The sequence below is a fragment of the Mesoplodon densirostris genome, chromosome 2, assembly GCF_025265405.1.
Source record: "Mesoplodon densirostris isolate mMesDen1 chromosome 2, mMesDen1 primary haplotype, whole genome shotgun sequence".
Lineage (NCBI taxonomy): Eukaryota > Metazoa > Chordata > Mammalia > Artiodactyla > Ziphiidae > Mesoplodon > Mesoplodon densirostris.
Window position 1 is genome coordinate 147,567,699 of NC_082662.1, and position 14,128 is coordinate 147,581,826.

A 14,128-nucleotide genomic window follows, 5' to 3' on the forward strand; every position below is an offset into this window, starting at 1 on the left:
TTTTCACGATGGAGACATAGTATGTACCTTGATGTGTGAATTCTGATTCTACTACCTTCTGAATAACCATGTTGGGTTAGATATTTCACCTCTAGGATCCTCAATATCTTCATTTGAAAAGCGGGAATAATAACTTCTTCACAGCTGATGGAATTATTGCAAGAGATCAGCTTTCAAACTTTTTGGTCTTTTTTTTATTGGAGTATAGTTGCTTCACAATATTCTGTTAGCTTGTACTGTACAGCAAAGTGAATCAGCTATACGTATACATATATCCCCTCTTTTTTGGATTTCCTTCTCATTTAGGCCACCACAGAGCACTGAGTAGAGATCCCTGTGCTATACAGTAGGTTCTCATTAGTTATCTATTTTATACGTAGTCTCAATAGTGTATGTATGTCAATCCCAGTCTCCCAATTCATCCCACCCCCGCCCTTCCCCCTTGGTATCCATATGTTTGTTCTCTAAGTCTGTGTCTCTATTTCTGCTTTGTAAATAAGGTCATCTGTACCAATTTCAGATTCCACATATATGCGTTAATATACGCTATTTGTTTTTCTCTTTCTGACTTACTTCACTCTGTGTGATAGTCTCTATGTCCATCCATGTCTCTACAAATGACCCAATTTCATTCCTTTTTATGGCTGAGTAATATTCCACTGTATATATGTATAACGAAGGTCTTAAGAGCCCTCGCTACCCTTAGAAATTGAGAACTCCAAAGAGCTTTTTTAATTTACCTTGGTATTTATCAATACCATATTTGTATTAATAATTTAAAATAAAGAATATTATAAAGCGTTTATTTATTTTAAAATGACAGCAACCATTACTGTTAATGTTACTTTTTTTTTTATGAGGACTGTTTTCCAGAACAAAAGAATTAATGAGAATAGTGGTGGTTTACAGTTTTGCAAATCTCTTTAATGTCTGGATTTCCAGAAAACAAGTGGATTCTCAGATATGCTTCTGAATTCAGTCTGGAGAATTATGTACTTTTGGTTGAAGTATGTGAAGGAAATCTGGCCTCAAATAAATATGTAATTGGAAGGGAAGGAGTATTTTAATAGCCTTTTCAGTTAATTGCAGATATTCTTTGATTCAACACTAGAACTCAGTAAGTGAGTTTGTCTTAAAGACTAGTTGTAATGTGCAATCTGAAGCCATCTGTGAATTTTATGTACTCTGATACGTAAAATCCCTTAGTCCGTCTTGTACTTTGAATGACTCTTTTACCCATGCGTAATTTTTAAAACATCGTACACTGGTCATTTGGAAAACATTGGTTCACTAAATTATGTAGACCTTCTAAAACTTTATTTCATCAAACCACATCAAAAAGTCATAATTATGAAAACCACCACCAGTCTCATCAGACGAGAGACTGTCAAGCCTAGGGCAACAGATGTATGTTTCCAAAATTTTAATTTTTGCTCAAAAGCCCAAATTTTATCATTGGCAACAAATATTGCTAGTTATTTTGCTTGATGTGATGGGCTCACTTCATTCATTTCCATAATATAGCTGCCAGATACACAAGTCTGAATAACCAGTTTGTCTAAAGTTGTTCTTTCAGGTAAAAGTGGTATTTCAGGAAAACAGTGGCTAGTTCAGTTTATGGCTCCAGGGATGGCCAAGAGCTCTTCCTTGAGACAGCTCTCATCCTTCAGTAGGAGCAGAAATGCTTCCTGCCTTCCTCCCATTTCATCTCAGGATGTCAAAGAAAACACATACCAAAGAGTTGAGGTTTAGTGACATTAATATTTGTTACTGCTTCATTAGGGATAATCTTTTTTTAAAATTTATTCAAGTATAGTTGTTTACAGTGTTGTGTTAATTTCTGCTGTATAACAGTAATTCTGAGATATATATATATATATCTATATACATTCTTTTTCATATTCTTTTCCGTTGTGGTTTATCACAGGATATTGAATATAGTTCTCTGTGCTATACAGTAGGACCTTGTTGTTTATCCATCCTATATATAATAATTTGCATCTGCTAATCCCAACCTCCCAATCCATTTCTCTCCCACCCCTCCGCCCCTGTTGGCAACCACAAGTCTGTTTTCTATGTCTGTGAGTCTGTTTCGTAAGTAAGTTCATTTGTGTCATATTTTAGATTTCATTAGGGACATTTTTAAGTGATGCTGGCTTTTCCCCCCCTTGCTGTAGTGTGTGGAAGTGAGGAATACAGTGACCACTCGGACAGTTTGGTGCCACTGCTTTGATTTGTACTAAAGCATTGCAGGTTTCACCCTCCAGGCACCTTACACCTTCTAGAGTGCAGATGTCAAGACATAAAAGGCAGTAGTAGTATTCTGGAAATAGTTTTCACCTCACGGGCTCCCTGAAAGGGTCTCCGGGCCCCCAGTAGTCTACAGACCACATCTTGGGAACCACTGGGGTGGACAGTAGGAATTATGTAACCTCTCGCCAATCCTGACAAGTTAGCTCTTTCTCCCTGATCTTCGTTGTTTGTGGCCGTGGACTTGGTGACTGGCTGGGCTGAATGAAACCCGGCCTTTGGGAGATTTATCATGTTGATGAAATCCCACTAGAGTTCTTCCCGAGCTCACCAGAGCCCATTTGCTTTTTTTCTCTCTGGGATGTTACCTTGAAACTGAAAACAAACCTTGGTTTCATATGAGCTTTACTGCTGGCATTTGTGCAGGAAGATCTCTGTATATAATCCTTGTTTTTTTGTATGGTGTAGAGCTAATAAAGACATTATAATTTCCTAATCTTTTATATCAAGGGGTCTTAACTCTAGTTTCAGAGCTAGTCCATGTATAGACTTCAGGTGACTCGTGAGCCTTTGAAATTTCACAAAATTTTCTGTTGTTTTTTGGGGGGTTGGGGAGAAGGTGGGTTGTTGGGGAGAGTTAATAGCTTCAGATTCTCAGAGAGGTTTTGTGATCTCCCCCCATGCAAAACCAGACCTTAACTAGTGGTTGTTTCAGATGGACGTTGTTATGGGTAGCACCTACCCATCCATTGCCCATTTCCAAACGCACTTCTTTTTGGAAAGAATTTTCAAAGTTCCCTCCTTGGTTTTGCCCGTCTCTACATGCCATCCCTTTGGCATTCCTTCACGGTCCATGTCACTTAGCACTTGCTCACAGCTCACTTCATGGCTGTCTTCACGCACATCTGTCCTTTTCCTCTTGGCATAAAATGCAGGAGAGCAGGGACTGTTCATCTCGTCCAGATGTATCTCCTCGGAGGGTATTTCAGGCTGGAGAATATGCTCAGCCAAACCAGTGGGTTCCTTTTTGAACCACTGAGATGTGCCAACTTGGAACATTTATTTATACCTCAACCACAAGATGCGTTTTTCTCCCACACATTCTTCAGTCTGCTTCTTGGAACCCAAGCGCTGTCATGAAAACTGCAAGGCAGTCTGTTTCGTTCCAACAGTAGCACTTTTGGAACACTTTCCTGATTCCGTGGGAGTAGTGTGGTGACTACCACTTGCTGACGAGACGCAGAGGAGGACTCTGCAGCGTGATTATATGTATATCATGAAATATCAGCTCTCCGGGGAAGCTGCAGAAGGGATGGGTGTGAGGGGGCTCCGCTGCAGGGCAGGGGGCACCCCTGAGAGTAGCAAGAGTGCTCTTCGCAGCATCAGCATTTCTGTAAGTCAGAAAGCTGGCTTCAGTGTGGTGGGTGAGAATCAGACAGCGAGCTTTACAGATAGTGCTCTGATGTAACCATGTGGTGGTTCCCCGCCTCAAAAAAATTTTTAGGAGTTCTATCGTATGTGGTTTAACTTAGAGGCTTCACAGTTTTTGAAAAAACTGTGGCTTGTCTAACGCAGCAAACATACCAGCACCTAACAGTTGGGAAACAGCAATATCCCTGTCCTCTGTGGGAAGCAGGAAGGTAAATAATATGGTAATGAACAGGGAGGACTGACCTAATTCTGACGAGGCAGAAGAATTGCTCAATAGGATACCGACAACGTGGATGTGTGTACCAGTCAGACCTGGGAATATTTTATTCAGGAATATGTTCCCACTTGCTGGGTTGCATGGTTTTTAAACTTAGCTTCCCGGACAACATTTGAGTTCCTGACATCCTCCATCCTATCTTCTGCATCACTTGCGTCTCTAAATACTAAAAGTTGCCACTCACAGTGCATTTTCACCAGTGTGGGTGGACCCCAATCCTCCATCTGTACAGACGCAAACTTCCAAGATGGCTTTGTTTATTTCGGTCCCTGTCTAACAGGTGAGAAAATCAGGATGTAAGAGCCTTTGACTTGCCCCGAACTATTGAATGATAGTGCAGGTGATGTAAACAGCTGTGGTGTCCCAGGCCAGGCTCATGAGTCAAAGAGCGTGTCATTCATCTCTTTGGAAAGTGCCTTTCATGCTGCTGGGGTCGGTAAATGTCGGTGCGTGTCCTCTTTGACTAACTCACTCCTACTCAAGGGCTGAATCTGGTCAAACTCTCCTTTGGGAAAATGCCACCTATCCGTGGGAGAGCAAGGTAAGGTGACTCTTGGCTCTGCTTTCGGACCAGATGGCTGTTGCTACTGCATGATAAAATGTGCAGCTTCACGTTTCCCTGCCTCTCGACACTACAGTGCCCTTTCTGTTTTTTAAGGAAAGAAGGATTGTCCAAATGTGGAAGATGCAAGCAGGCATTTTACTGCAATGTGGAGTGTCAGGTAGGTGTTGGGCCAGCTGGCAGGGAGGGCCTTGTTTCCTCGGAAGATCGGGACCCAACATCCTTCTCGTCCTTGTCACGGCATCCCAGAGCCCTCCTGCAGCCAGAGCTACAAAGCCTCCTTGTGGCATAGGAAGTGGCTGGGTCCCCCTGTGTGCTGCCAGTGATGACGGGCAGCCAGCAGTAGCATTTTGGGGCCACACACAAGATCAGAAATAGGGGAGCCATGTTGGATACAGGCATGTGTATCACTAAGGTTGACAGTCTGCCCCCCAAGACTACCAGCAACAGACGGAACATGCAAAGATGACCGATGAAAAATGTTAAAATACTATCTTTAAAATTGTTTAATCTTTACTATCACAGGTCTGTATTTGTATATGTCCCTCTAGCAGGCCACACGTTGCACTTGGGCTGGTCTAACCCAGCCTGATTCCAGCTAGACTTAGGTGAGCCCCTGGCACAGCCTTTGTACAGCCAGAGGCGAGCTGCTCTGAACTTGGACCTGGAGACCTGGGGATGGTGCCTCGGCAGCCATCAGTGCTGAGTGGGTTCTGGAGGCAGGTTGCATGTAGACCATGGGCCATCTGGCTTGATGGATACGTCTCAAGGGAGTCTCGGAACACGGGACTGGGAAGCTCAAGGGGGAGTTTGGAGGAGCTCTTGGTAGATTCTTTGAGGGACGAGGAGTGGTGTTTTCCAAACTTTTCTACTTGATACTATATAGTTATACAAAATGTTCATAGATATTTTACAGAAAAAGTGTTCCATGTTCCAGCAATTTGAATTTGGGGAGAATATGATCTTTGATTTCAGAATACCCTTCCCAATCTATTTTTTTTTTTTTTTTTTTTTGCGGTATGCGGGCCTCTCACTGTTGTGGCCTCTCCCGTTGCGGAGCACAGGCTCCGGACGCGCAGGCTCAGCGGCCATGGCTCACGGGCCCAGCTGCTCCGCGGCATGTGGGATCTTCCCGGACCGGGGCACGAACCCATGTCCCCTGCATCGGCAGGCAGACTCTCAACCACTGTGCCACCAGGGAAGCCCCCCCAATCTATTTTTTTAATGGAAACCTGCTGATACTCCTTGGGAAATGCTGATGCCATTAAACAATGGCTCTGTATGACAGGGAGGATTTTCAACATATCTGTACCTCTTTTTGTTGTTTTTCTTCCCATACTTGGTGTCATTCCCATCTGTCCCCTCCCCCCTCCCTGGTCTGCCTCATTACCCACGATTTCATTTTTTTCTCTCTCTCTTCTCCCTATGCAGCTGGTCTCTGAAAGTCTCCAAAGAGTGTTATTTGCCAGTGGGAGAGGTTGCTAAGCTCCAATGTCTAGCATGTCAGTGTCATCTAACCGTAGAGCTCCTGTCGCAGGGGCCCTGGCGAGAATGAAACACAGGCTGAGTCACTGGCTTGGGAAGGTCAGCCTTAGTTCTGAAGGCCACGTACACAGTCCCTCTCCCTGTGGGCTTCCAGAGGCTGTCAGCCTGTGGGGCAGTGAGAATATAGATGGGTTTGTCGTTGAGTGTTTAGGGAGTGTGGCTTCTTTTGAAGAGGAGAGATCATACTTTGCCCCTACTGGTCATACACAGAGAATTCTGTGGTTAGATTGCTGCGACATTGGAGAGATCAGTGAGCCCTGGAATGACATGATTTGGTTCCAGGCCTGATAAGTTAGCTGTTTCTGTATTTAAGTTAAACACTTAGAGAAGAAATAACTCATGACGTTCTGGTTCTTTAAAGAAGCAAGCTAGTAACTTACAGACAGTTCAGACTTTTGAAACACAGAAGACTAGGAGGACATGGTCCCAGCTCTGAAAATGACTGGCTCTAGGAACTTCATAGGACATAGGCAATTCAAAGGACATCTCAGAGTCTCCGTTTCTTTAAATGTAAATGAGGACAGTGGCCCCTATCTTGATGAATTTTGTAAGGACCAAATGATTTGACAGATATGAAAGTTCTATGTAAACTGTAATGCTGTGTACAGGCGTGAGGGCTTATAAATAATAATATTACAGTAACTCAGGCTGGACTGAAGCTTAGCTGTATGCAGAGAATAACGTATACAGCGTATGTTAGATTTAAGGGGCTTGTTTTTTTCTTTTTTTTTAACTTTTTATTTTATCTTGGAGTATAGCTGATTAACAGTGTTGTGATAGTTTCAGGTATACAGCAAAGCGACTCAGCCATACATATCCATGTATCCAATCTTCCCCAAACTCCCCTCCAGGCTGCCACATAACGTTGAGCAGAGTTCTCCGTGCTATACAGCAGGTCCTTGTTGGTTATCCATATTTTTTTTTTTTTTTTTCCCGGTACGCGGGCCTCTCACTGTTGTGGTCTCTCCCGTTGCGGAGCACAGGCTCCGGACGCGCAGGCTCAGCGGCCATGGCTCACGGGCCCAGCCGCTCCGCGGCATGCGGGATCTTCCCGGACCGGGGCACGAACCCATGTCCCCTGCATCGGCAGGCGGACTCTCAACCACTGCGCCACCAGGGAAGCCCGGTTATCCATCTTAACTATAGCAGTGTGTACATGTCCATCCCAGAGTCCCTGACTGTCCCTTCCCCCCACCCGAGGGGCTTGTTTTTTTTCACCTAAGAGAATGGATGGTTTCTAAGAACTTGAGATCCCTAATGGCGTACGTTGTATGAGTAATGCTTGTTACAAAACGCTTGTTAACTTCTCTGATGCGCTGTAAACTCTGCATTAATATAAAATACGAGAATCTGTGAGATGCTGAGCTACCTCGGGGTCTCCTGATCGGGCCGCTGAGCTGTCTTCCATTAGGCCTCACCAGGTGGCATTGTTTTGATGAATCATCGTGGTCCAGGTTGGGGTCTTGAGGTGGTCATTGTGGTCCCCCTGGCTTTAGAACCTAGTCTCCCAGATTTGCACACTCACAGTAAGAGGTGCCCTGCCTTGGAAGGTTCACAGTGATCGAGTTCATCAACCCATGTTAACCAGATGCCTCTTTTTTCTTTTCTTCTTCTTTTTTTTTTTAAAGAAGGTTTTCTTTTCTTTTTTTAATTTTTTGGACGTGCAGCGCGGCAGGCGGGATCTTGGTTCCCCCAGCAGGGATCGAACCCGTGACCCCTGCAGTGGAAGCGAGGAGTCTTAACCACTGGACCGCCAGGGAAGCCCCCGAGAATGCCTCTTTATTACTTTACAGTAAGCAGCTTGAAGTCTGTACGTTCTCCTCCTGTAGACAGATTGTACAGGTTAAAGCATAATGCTATTGCTTGTAGCAAGGAATCCCAGGATGGGGGATACAGTGCTGTGACTATAAGTCACGTTGAAGGTCTGGGCCAAGACAGCTTGCTGTGTCCAGCCTCGTGACGTGCAGTCTTCCCCGCGTGTCGCCCAGGTTCGGGGCTAGGACACAGGCAGTCCTCAAGAGCACTTCTGCAATTCAGTTTTCCTGTGCTCTGTGAAGCATCTCTCGTGACAGAAGTAGCCTCCTAGAGGACAAGTGATAACACAGCTCCCAGAGCCACTCGTTTTCTAGAGGTGAGGCTGGATTTGACCTGTAAGTTTCGCTTTTGTTTCATCTCTCTCCTGTTGTGGAAGGAAGAGGCTAATAGTCATTAAGGTGTTCTATCCTACGGTGCTGAAGAACTGAATAAGTGCAGGACACTGTATTACAATGAGATAGAATGGTCGTAAAGGTTTAATCAAAGTAAGTGCCTAGAAATAAACGGCTGTATAAGGGCTTCATCCATAAAACCATTAGGGAGGAATCTGGGGCATTTGCTCCAGAGAAGAATGTATTCAGGGTTCTGCCCAAGGGACTGCTTGGATAGGATCAAAGCGGAGACTCTGCTACAAGTGGCAAAGAACGAGAGCGGCAAGGAAGAAGGTAAATGAGTGACTCTCCGCCTAAGAAAGCATGGCCCTCGGCTGCTAGTCATTCACTGGGCCTTCTTCAAAGGCAGACCCCACCCACCTGGAGTCACCAGGGGGTCGGTACCACACATCAGAGGATGGGGTTGGAAAGGAGGTTATCAGCAGATGAGAAAACTGCGCCCACACTGGTTGGGTGACCCACCCAAGGGGACACAGCAGCAGAACCGAGACCAGACTGTGCAGGCTGCCTGGGGAGGGCTTTCGCTGCTTTCCAACGCTGTGCTTGGGGGTGCTGAGGACCCTCCAGGAGAAGAGGCACTGGGGGAATGCGTCAAAGACTGAGAAGTGGCCTTTCATTGAGGTGAAAGGGAAGACCCCTTCCAGTGGTGTTGTCTTTCCAGAAACCTCTCCAAGAGTGTAAGGCACACATCCTTCCACAAGCGCAGCATCTTAGGAGACCCTCAGCACTGTGTTTACTCTCCCCGGGCCCTCCTCTCTAATTGCAGGGCTTTAGGATCGTGCTTTGTTGTGTACAGTTTGGCTCTGTCTTGTCCCATTTCCTTTCCTCTTCATTCATGTGGCTCAGTGTGATCCTGCCAGAGGAAAGATTTTAACTGACGATGCATGAAAGGGTAATGGGAGGAAATATAAAAGAAATAGGAATTCCTTTTTAGTTAGGCTTGGTTTGTAACCTGTGTGGGGTTTTTTTGTTTTTTTGGTTTTGGGGGCTTTTTTTGGGGGGGTTACGCAGGCCTCTCACTGTTGTGGCCTCTCCCGTTGTGGAGCACAGGCTCCGGACGCGCAGGCTCAGCGGCCATGGCTCATGGGCCCAGCTGCTCCACGGCATGTGGGGTCTTCCCAGACCGGGGCACGAACCCGTGTCCCCTGCATCGGCAGGCGGACTCTCAACCACTGCGTCCCCAGGGAAGCCCCTGTAACCTGTCTGTTTTAATGAACTATATTTATTTTTATAACTATGCCTGGAAAGCTAAGTGTATTATTCACTCGCTTAAGACTTTTTCATTAAATCGTACTATGACACGTTGAAGAGAATAGTTTTAGGAAGTTATTACATAGAGGAATTGTGGAGTAGAACTTTCTAGGGTATTATTTCTTAACATTAACAAATAGAAGAAAATGATTTGTGTTTTGTAAGTAGAGGTGATAGGATTATGAGTGTGCTTTTGAAAGTAGGAAGGGGCATATCCCAATGGAGATTTTAAAAAGCATGTGTGAGGAGCTTGTGATCAAAGATTCGCAAACATTCTTGACTTTTATCATCGATTAGAAAGTAACTGAAGTGTAGAAAGTGTCCAAGAAATGCTCCCATGACCCTGTCGTTGTTTGGGTGATTAGTGAGTGGGGCCAGAGTCATAGGTTTAGTTCTGGTTAATTTCGCTTTGTCTTCTTAACCCAGACACAGGAACCATCTTCAACAGAGCCACTCTTTTTACTAAATGGTTAATATCACCAGTAGGAAAAAACGTGTAGGAATGAATGAGTGCATCCCAATCACTCTTTTATGGGAAGAGAAAACAAAGCAGATGTCCTTGTGATGGGGGCTCAGCAGTGTCTGTCATCTTGGTGTGAGATGGTCACTAAGCCCCTGATTCCCTCTTCATTCTTCCTCTCGCAGAGAATGGTAGGCGAGAGCAGCAAGCCTGATATTTTCTTACTGTTCCACATTTTAAGAAATCACCTACGCGTGCTGCTCCACATTGCAGGAAATCACCTATGTGTGTGTACAAGTAGACATGGTCTAGATTGAAAGCCCCATTAGAACAAGAGAAACACCAAATGCGAGAGTTAGAAAAGGGGACGTCACAATAAAAATCCAGTCTTCTTACGCAGGGAGGCAATATATCGTCTGCTCAGCAGAAAACTGGATGACATAACAATCACTCTTTTCTTCCAGTGTTGGAAGTGCCGGTGTACCATGAAACAGTTTTGCAACTCTCTTTACGCATCTTTAAGCATTTTTGTCCATGCGCAAAAAGGAAAGTCATGCAGAGCTGTTATTACATTGGCTGAAAATGAACTAGAAGTTTAAAAAGTGTACCAAAAAATTCCCTTACTTTTACGATAGATTTAATTGTTCAAATTAATTGCACGAATAACCTGTGCTCAATATAGAAAAATCAGAAAGTAAAGACTGAAAGAAGAACAGAAAGAGTAGCCATACTTCATAATTTTATCCTTCCAGAGAAAATCACTAGTAACACTTTAGCATGTGTCTTTCTGAATCCTTCCTGTGCATTTATTTGTATATTACTTTCCTGGGAAATGGGATCCATTTGAGTTTATATAAAATTTTATAAATATTGCAATCAGGCAAGGAGTAACAGCTTGAATTTTGAAGAAAACTAGTAGAGAAAGTTTTGGAAAAACGAGCAAAAATGTTTTTAAAAGCATAAAGCGTTGCAAAATCATTCTGTGTACAATGAAACTTCCAGTACTAAAAAACAAAACAAAACACAAATAAAGCACTATTAATTGATAAGACGTATTCCTGTCCATCAGGTTAGCTTAATTTTTTGTTTCAATTTTGTCCAATATGATTGTTTATAATTTCTTATGGGGAAAATTGGGGCAGATTATATCAGGATATGCTCAGAACCTAGGGGCAGATTATATCTGGATATGCTCAGAACCTATCTGACATTTCTACCAGATGTTCTCCCCGCTGCTGTTTTTTTTTTTTTTAAGAATTAAAACCGAGTAGTGCCATTGTGGCACATCTCTGTCATTTCCACCTTCTGACAGAAAGTGAAAACTTCTTATCACCTAGTAAATTTCCCTTGATGAAACTTATATGATTCTGCATGTCCTTGAATTTACCCAGCTGTCTGATTTAACTGCTGTGTGTGGGGCTGTATCACATTCTGGGTGCTCTTAATTTTACCTTGTGTTCCGATATAGTCATAAACTACTTGAAGTCAAAGACTCTATCTCCCACCTCTGCCTTTACGGTCAGTCGAGGGCTTATAGGATGAATGAAAGAACCAGCAAATGAACAATTACCAGCGTTTGTTGAGAGCGCAGTGTGTGCCAGGCGCTGGTCTGGATGCTTCTTGTGGGTTAGCTTATTTGCTGGATCCCCACAATGACCCATTGTGGTTGGTTGCATGAATGCCTAATTATCCCATTTGAAGGTCCTATATTTGTTGGTAGTCTTCAAGCTTTTGTGTCTGATTATCACCGTTGGAAAGCGTAAAATCATAGACTCAGAATTCTGGACCTGCTAAATAACTTAGGGATCATGTTATTGACAGCCAAGGATATGGATGCAGAGGGATTAAGAGGCCTGCCTGGTGTCACATAGCTGCTTCGCTGCAGAGCGGGGGTGAGAATGCAGGTCTCCCCGAGCCCCAAACCAGTGTCCTCTTACCTCACAGCACTCTGCTCGCCTCCAGACCGTGCCCTGTAGTTAGGTTCCCTTCCCTTTGAAGACATTAACATCAATAAATGTCTACATTGTATGTTACTTTTTATTCACATTAGTTTGACATTAATTTTATTAATAATATGTAAGTCATATTAAGAAATGTTAGTATTAAACTTATTTCTCCCAGGAGCTCATTGTTAAACACCAAAAGACACCACCTACAATTTGGAAAACTAACATCTTCAAGGCCCTGCAGAGACCTTGTATTAGCGTTCCTGGGGTCATAGTGCACACGTGTGTGTTCATAGTTGTCAGTTATCCATCTGTCCCCAGCTGGTGGTCCTCACTTCCCTTGGATATCCCAAGGCCAGGCTTGAAGCCCTCTTTGACTTTCCCTTTTTGCCTTGCATTTGGGGAGGGAGCTGGTTTGTCGGCTGGGAGCTAGACCCACCTGTTCCTACCACATTGCCTCATCACCGTGCTCTCATTTTAGGCTTTGGCTGAAAACAGATCCCCTTCTCCCTTGTGCATATCTTGTCATTTCTTTCTCCCCCTGTTCTTAGTTATATTTGGCATGGTGTTATTTAACTCTGCAGAACATCTTGGCGCAGAACATCTTGGCACAGAACTTGAGCCAAGGGTCTGTGCCACGGGCTGCCTTAAATCATTGTGACATCGTGTCTTTCCTATATTTTGCATGGGGGAGGGGAGAGAGACATCTTCATTCATTCAACAACTTTATTGAGTGCCTAGTAAATACCAGGCACTGTTCTAGGTTCTGGGGTAACAGGCGTACACAAAACAGACTAATAAGGTCCTTTATTTTAGTGGGAGCGGGAGGGAGACATAGTAAACCCAACAACTAATCAGTGTGTAATATGTCAGGTGGTGAGAAGTACTAAGAAGAAACATAAAAGCAAGGAAAGGGAGAGTGTTGGGGAGAGTGCTGGTTTTGACAGAGTATTCATGGCCGGTACCTTGAAAAGGGGCATCCGAGCAGAGACGTGGAGGAGGGAGGGAGGGAGGGAGGCGGATGTCTAGGGGAAGAGGCATCTAGCCAGGAAATACCGCAAGTGCCAGAGATCTCCTGGCAGGAGCAAGCATGGTCTGTTCAAGGAGCAGCAAGGAGACGTGGTGGCCAGCGTGGAGTGAGGTGAGGGAGCATGGTGGTGGTGATGAGCTCAGAGTAGTGGAAGCGGGGGCGGGGCACGGGTCATCTTTAAGTCTTGGCCTTTCGCTCTGAGGTGAGAAGTCATTAGAAGGTGCTAAGCTGAGAAATGGCAGGATCTGAGTTGTGCTTTGCAGAATCAATTACTCTGGCTGCTCTCTGGAGCAGAGTCGGGTGGGGGCAGAAGCAGGTGTCCAGGCAGAAGGCGAGTAGCCACCAGGGCGAGGTGTCGGGTCTGCACACCAGTAGAAAGGTGTGTGTGTGGGGGGGTGAGGCAAGAAGTAATCAGAGGCTAGGTGTATTCTGCAGGCAGACAGGATGGATTTGCCAGGGAGATGAATGTGGAGTGGGAGGGAGAGAAGAGAGGCAGCCAGGAGGACTCCAGGGTTCTGGCCTGAGCACCTGAACCATCAGACTTGCCATTTTCTGAGGCAGGAAAGGCGGAGGGGAGAACACAACGGTACCCAATTCCGTTGCGACAAAGAGTGTCTGCAGACTCGCACTGAGTCCTCTCCCACAGCCTCTCAGCCCCATCACGCCACCGCGGTGGGCTTTTATTGGAGCCCGTGTGGTCCAGGCAGTTCCCAGTCACCCCACAGTAACCCTGTCACTGGCGCCGGCTTCATTCTTCATGCGCTGTGCTCAGTGCCTTCCTCCACGGCACCCGCGTCCTCCTACCTTCCTCAGCCTTCCCATCTCGAAGGGGGCATCTCCACCCTTCCAGGAGTGAGCACACGCCCTTTACCCCCCCAACCTGGGGCAGAAAGCTTCAAGACAAGGGATAGAAAGGAGTACAGTTCTCCTCTTTTATCAAATGACTCTTCAGGAAGTCTGTGTTCCTAAATATTCCCAAGAGTTGCCCTGGCCAGACTCTTAGAGGGCCCTTGACAAAGCCCTCATTTGTGTTTTGTCTTTATCCCCTGTAAAAGGGTGCTGTGCTGTGTCTGTGTAGACTCACACAGACTAGGTGCTGTGTGTGTCACTTCTTGGTTATTTGCCCTGACGTGAGAACAGAGCCAGAACAGAACCGTAGGTAGCAGAGC

The 14,128-nt window shown here is 45.1% G+C and overlaps 1 protein-coding gene across 1 annotated transcript in view; it reads left to right on the plus strand.

Moving 5' to 3' along the window:
• Positions 1-14,128, plus strand: part of SMYD2 (SET and MYND domain containing 2) — a 49,521-nt gene that overhangs the window by 14,580 nt on the left and 20,813 nt on the right. Inside the window, exon 2 of the mRNA XM_060091120.1 lies at positions 4,617-4,680. Within this exon, the coding sequence (XP_059947103.1) occupies positions 4,617-4,680 (64 nt within the window). The remainder of the gene's footprint in view (positions 1-4,616; positions 4,681-14,128) is intronic.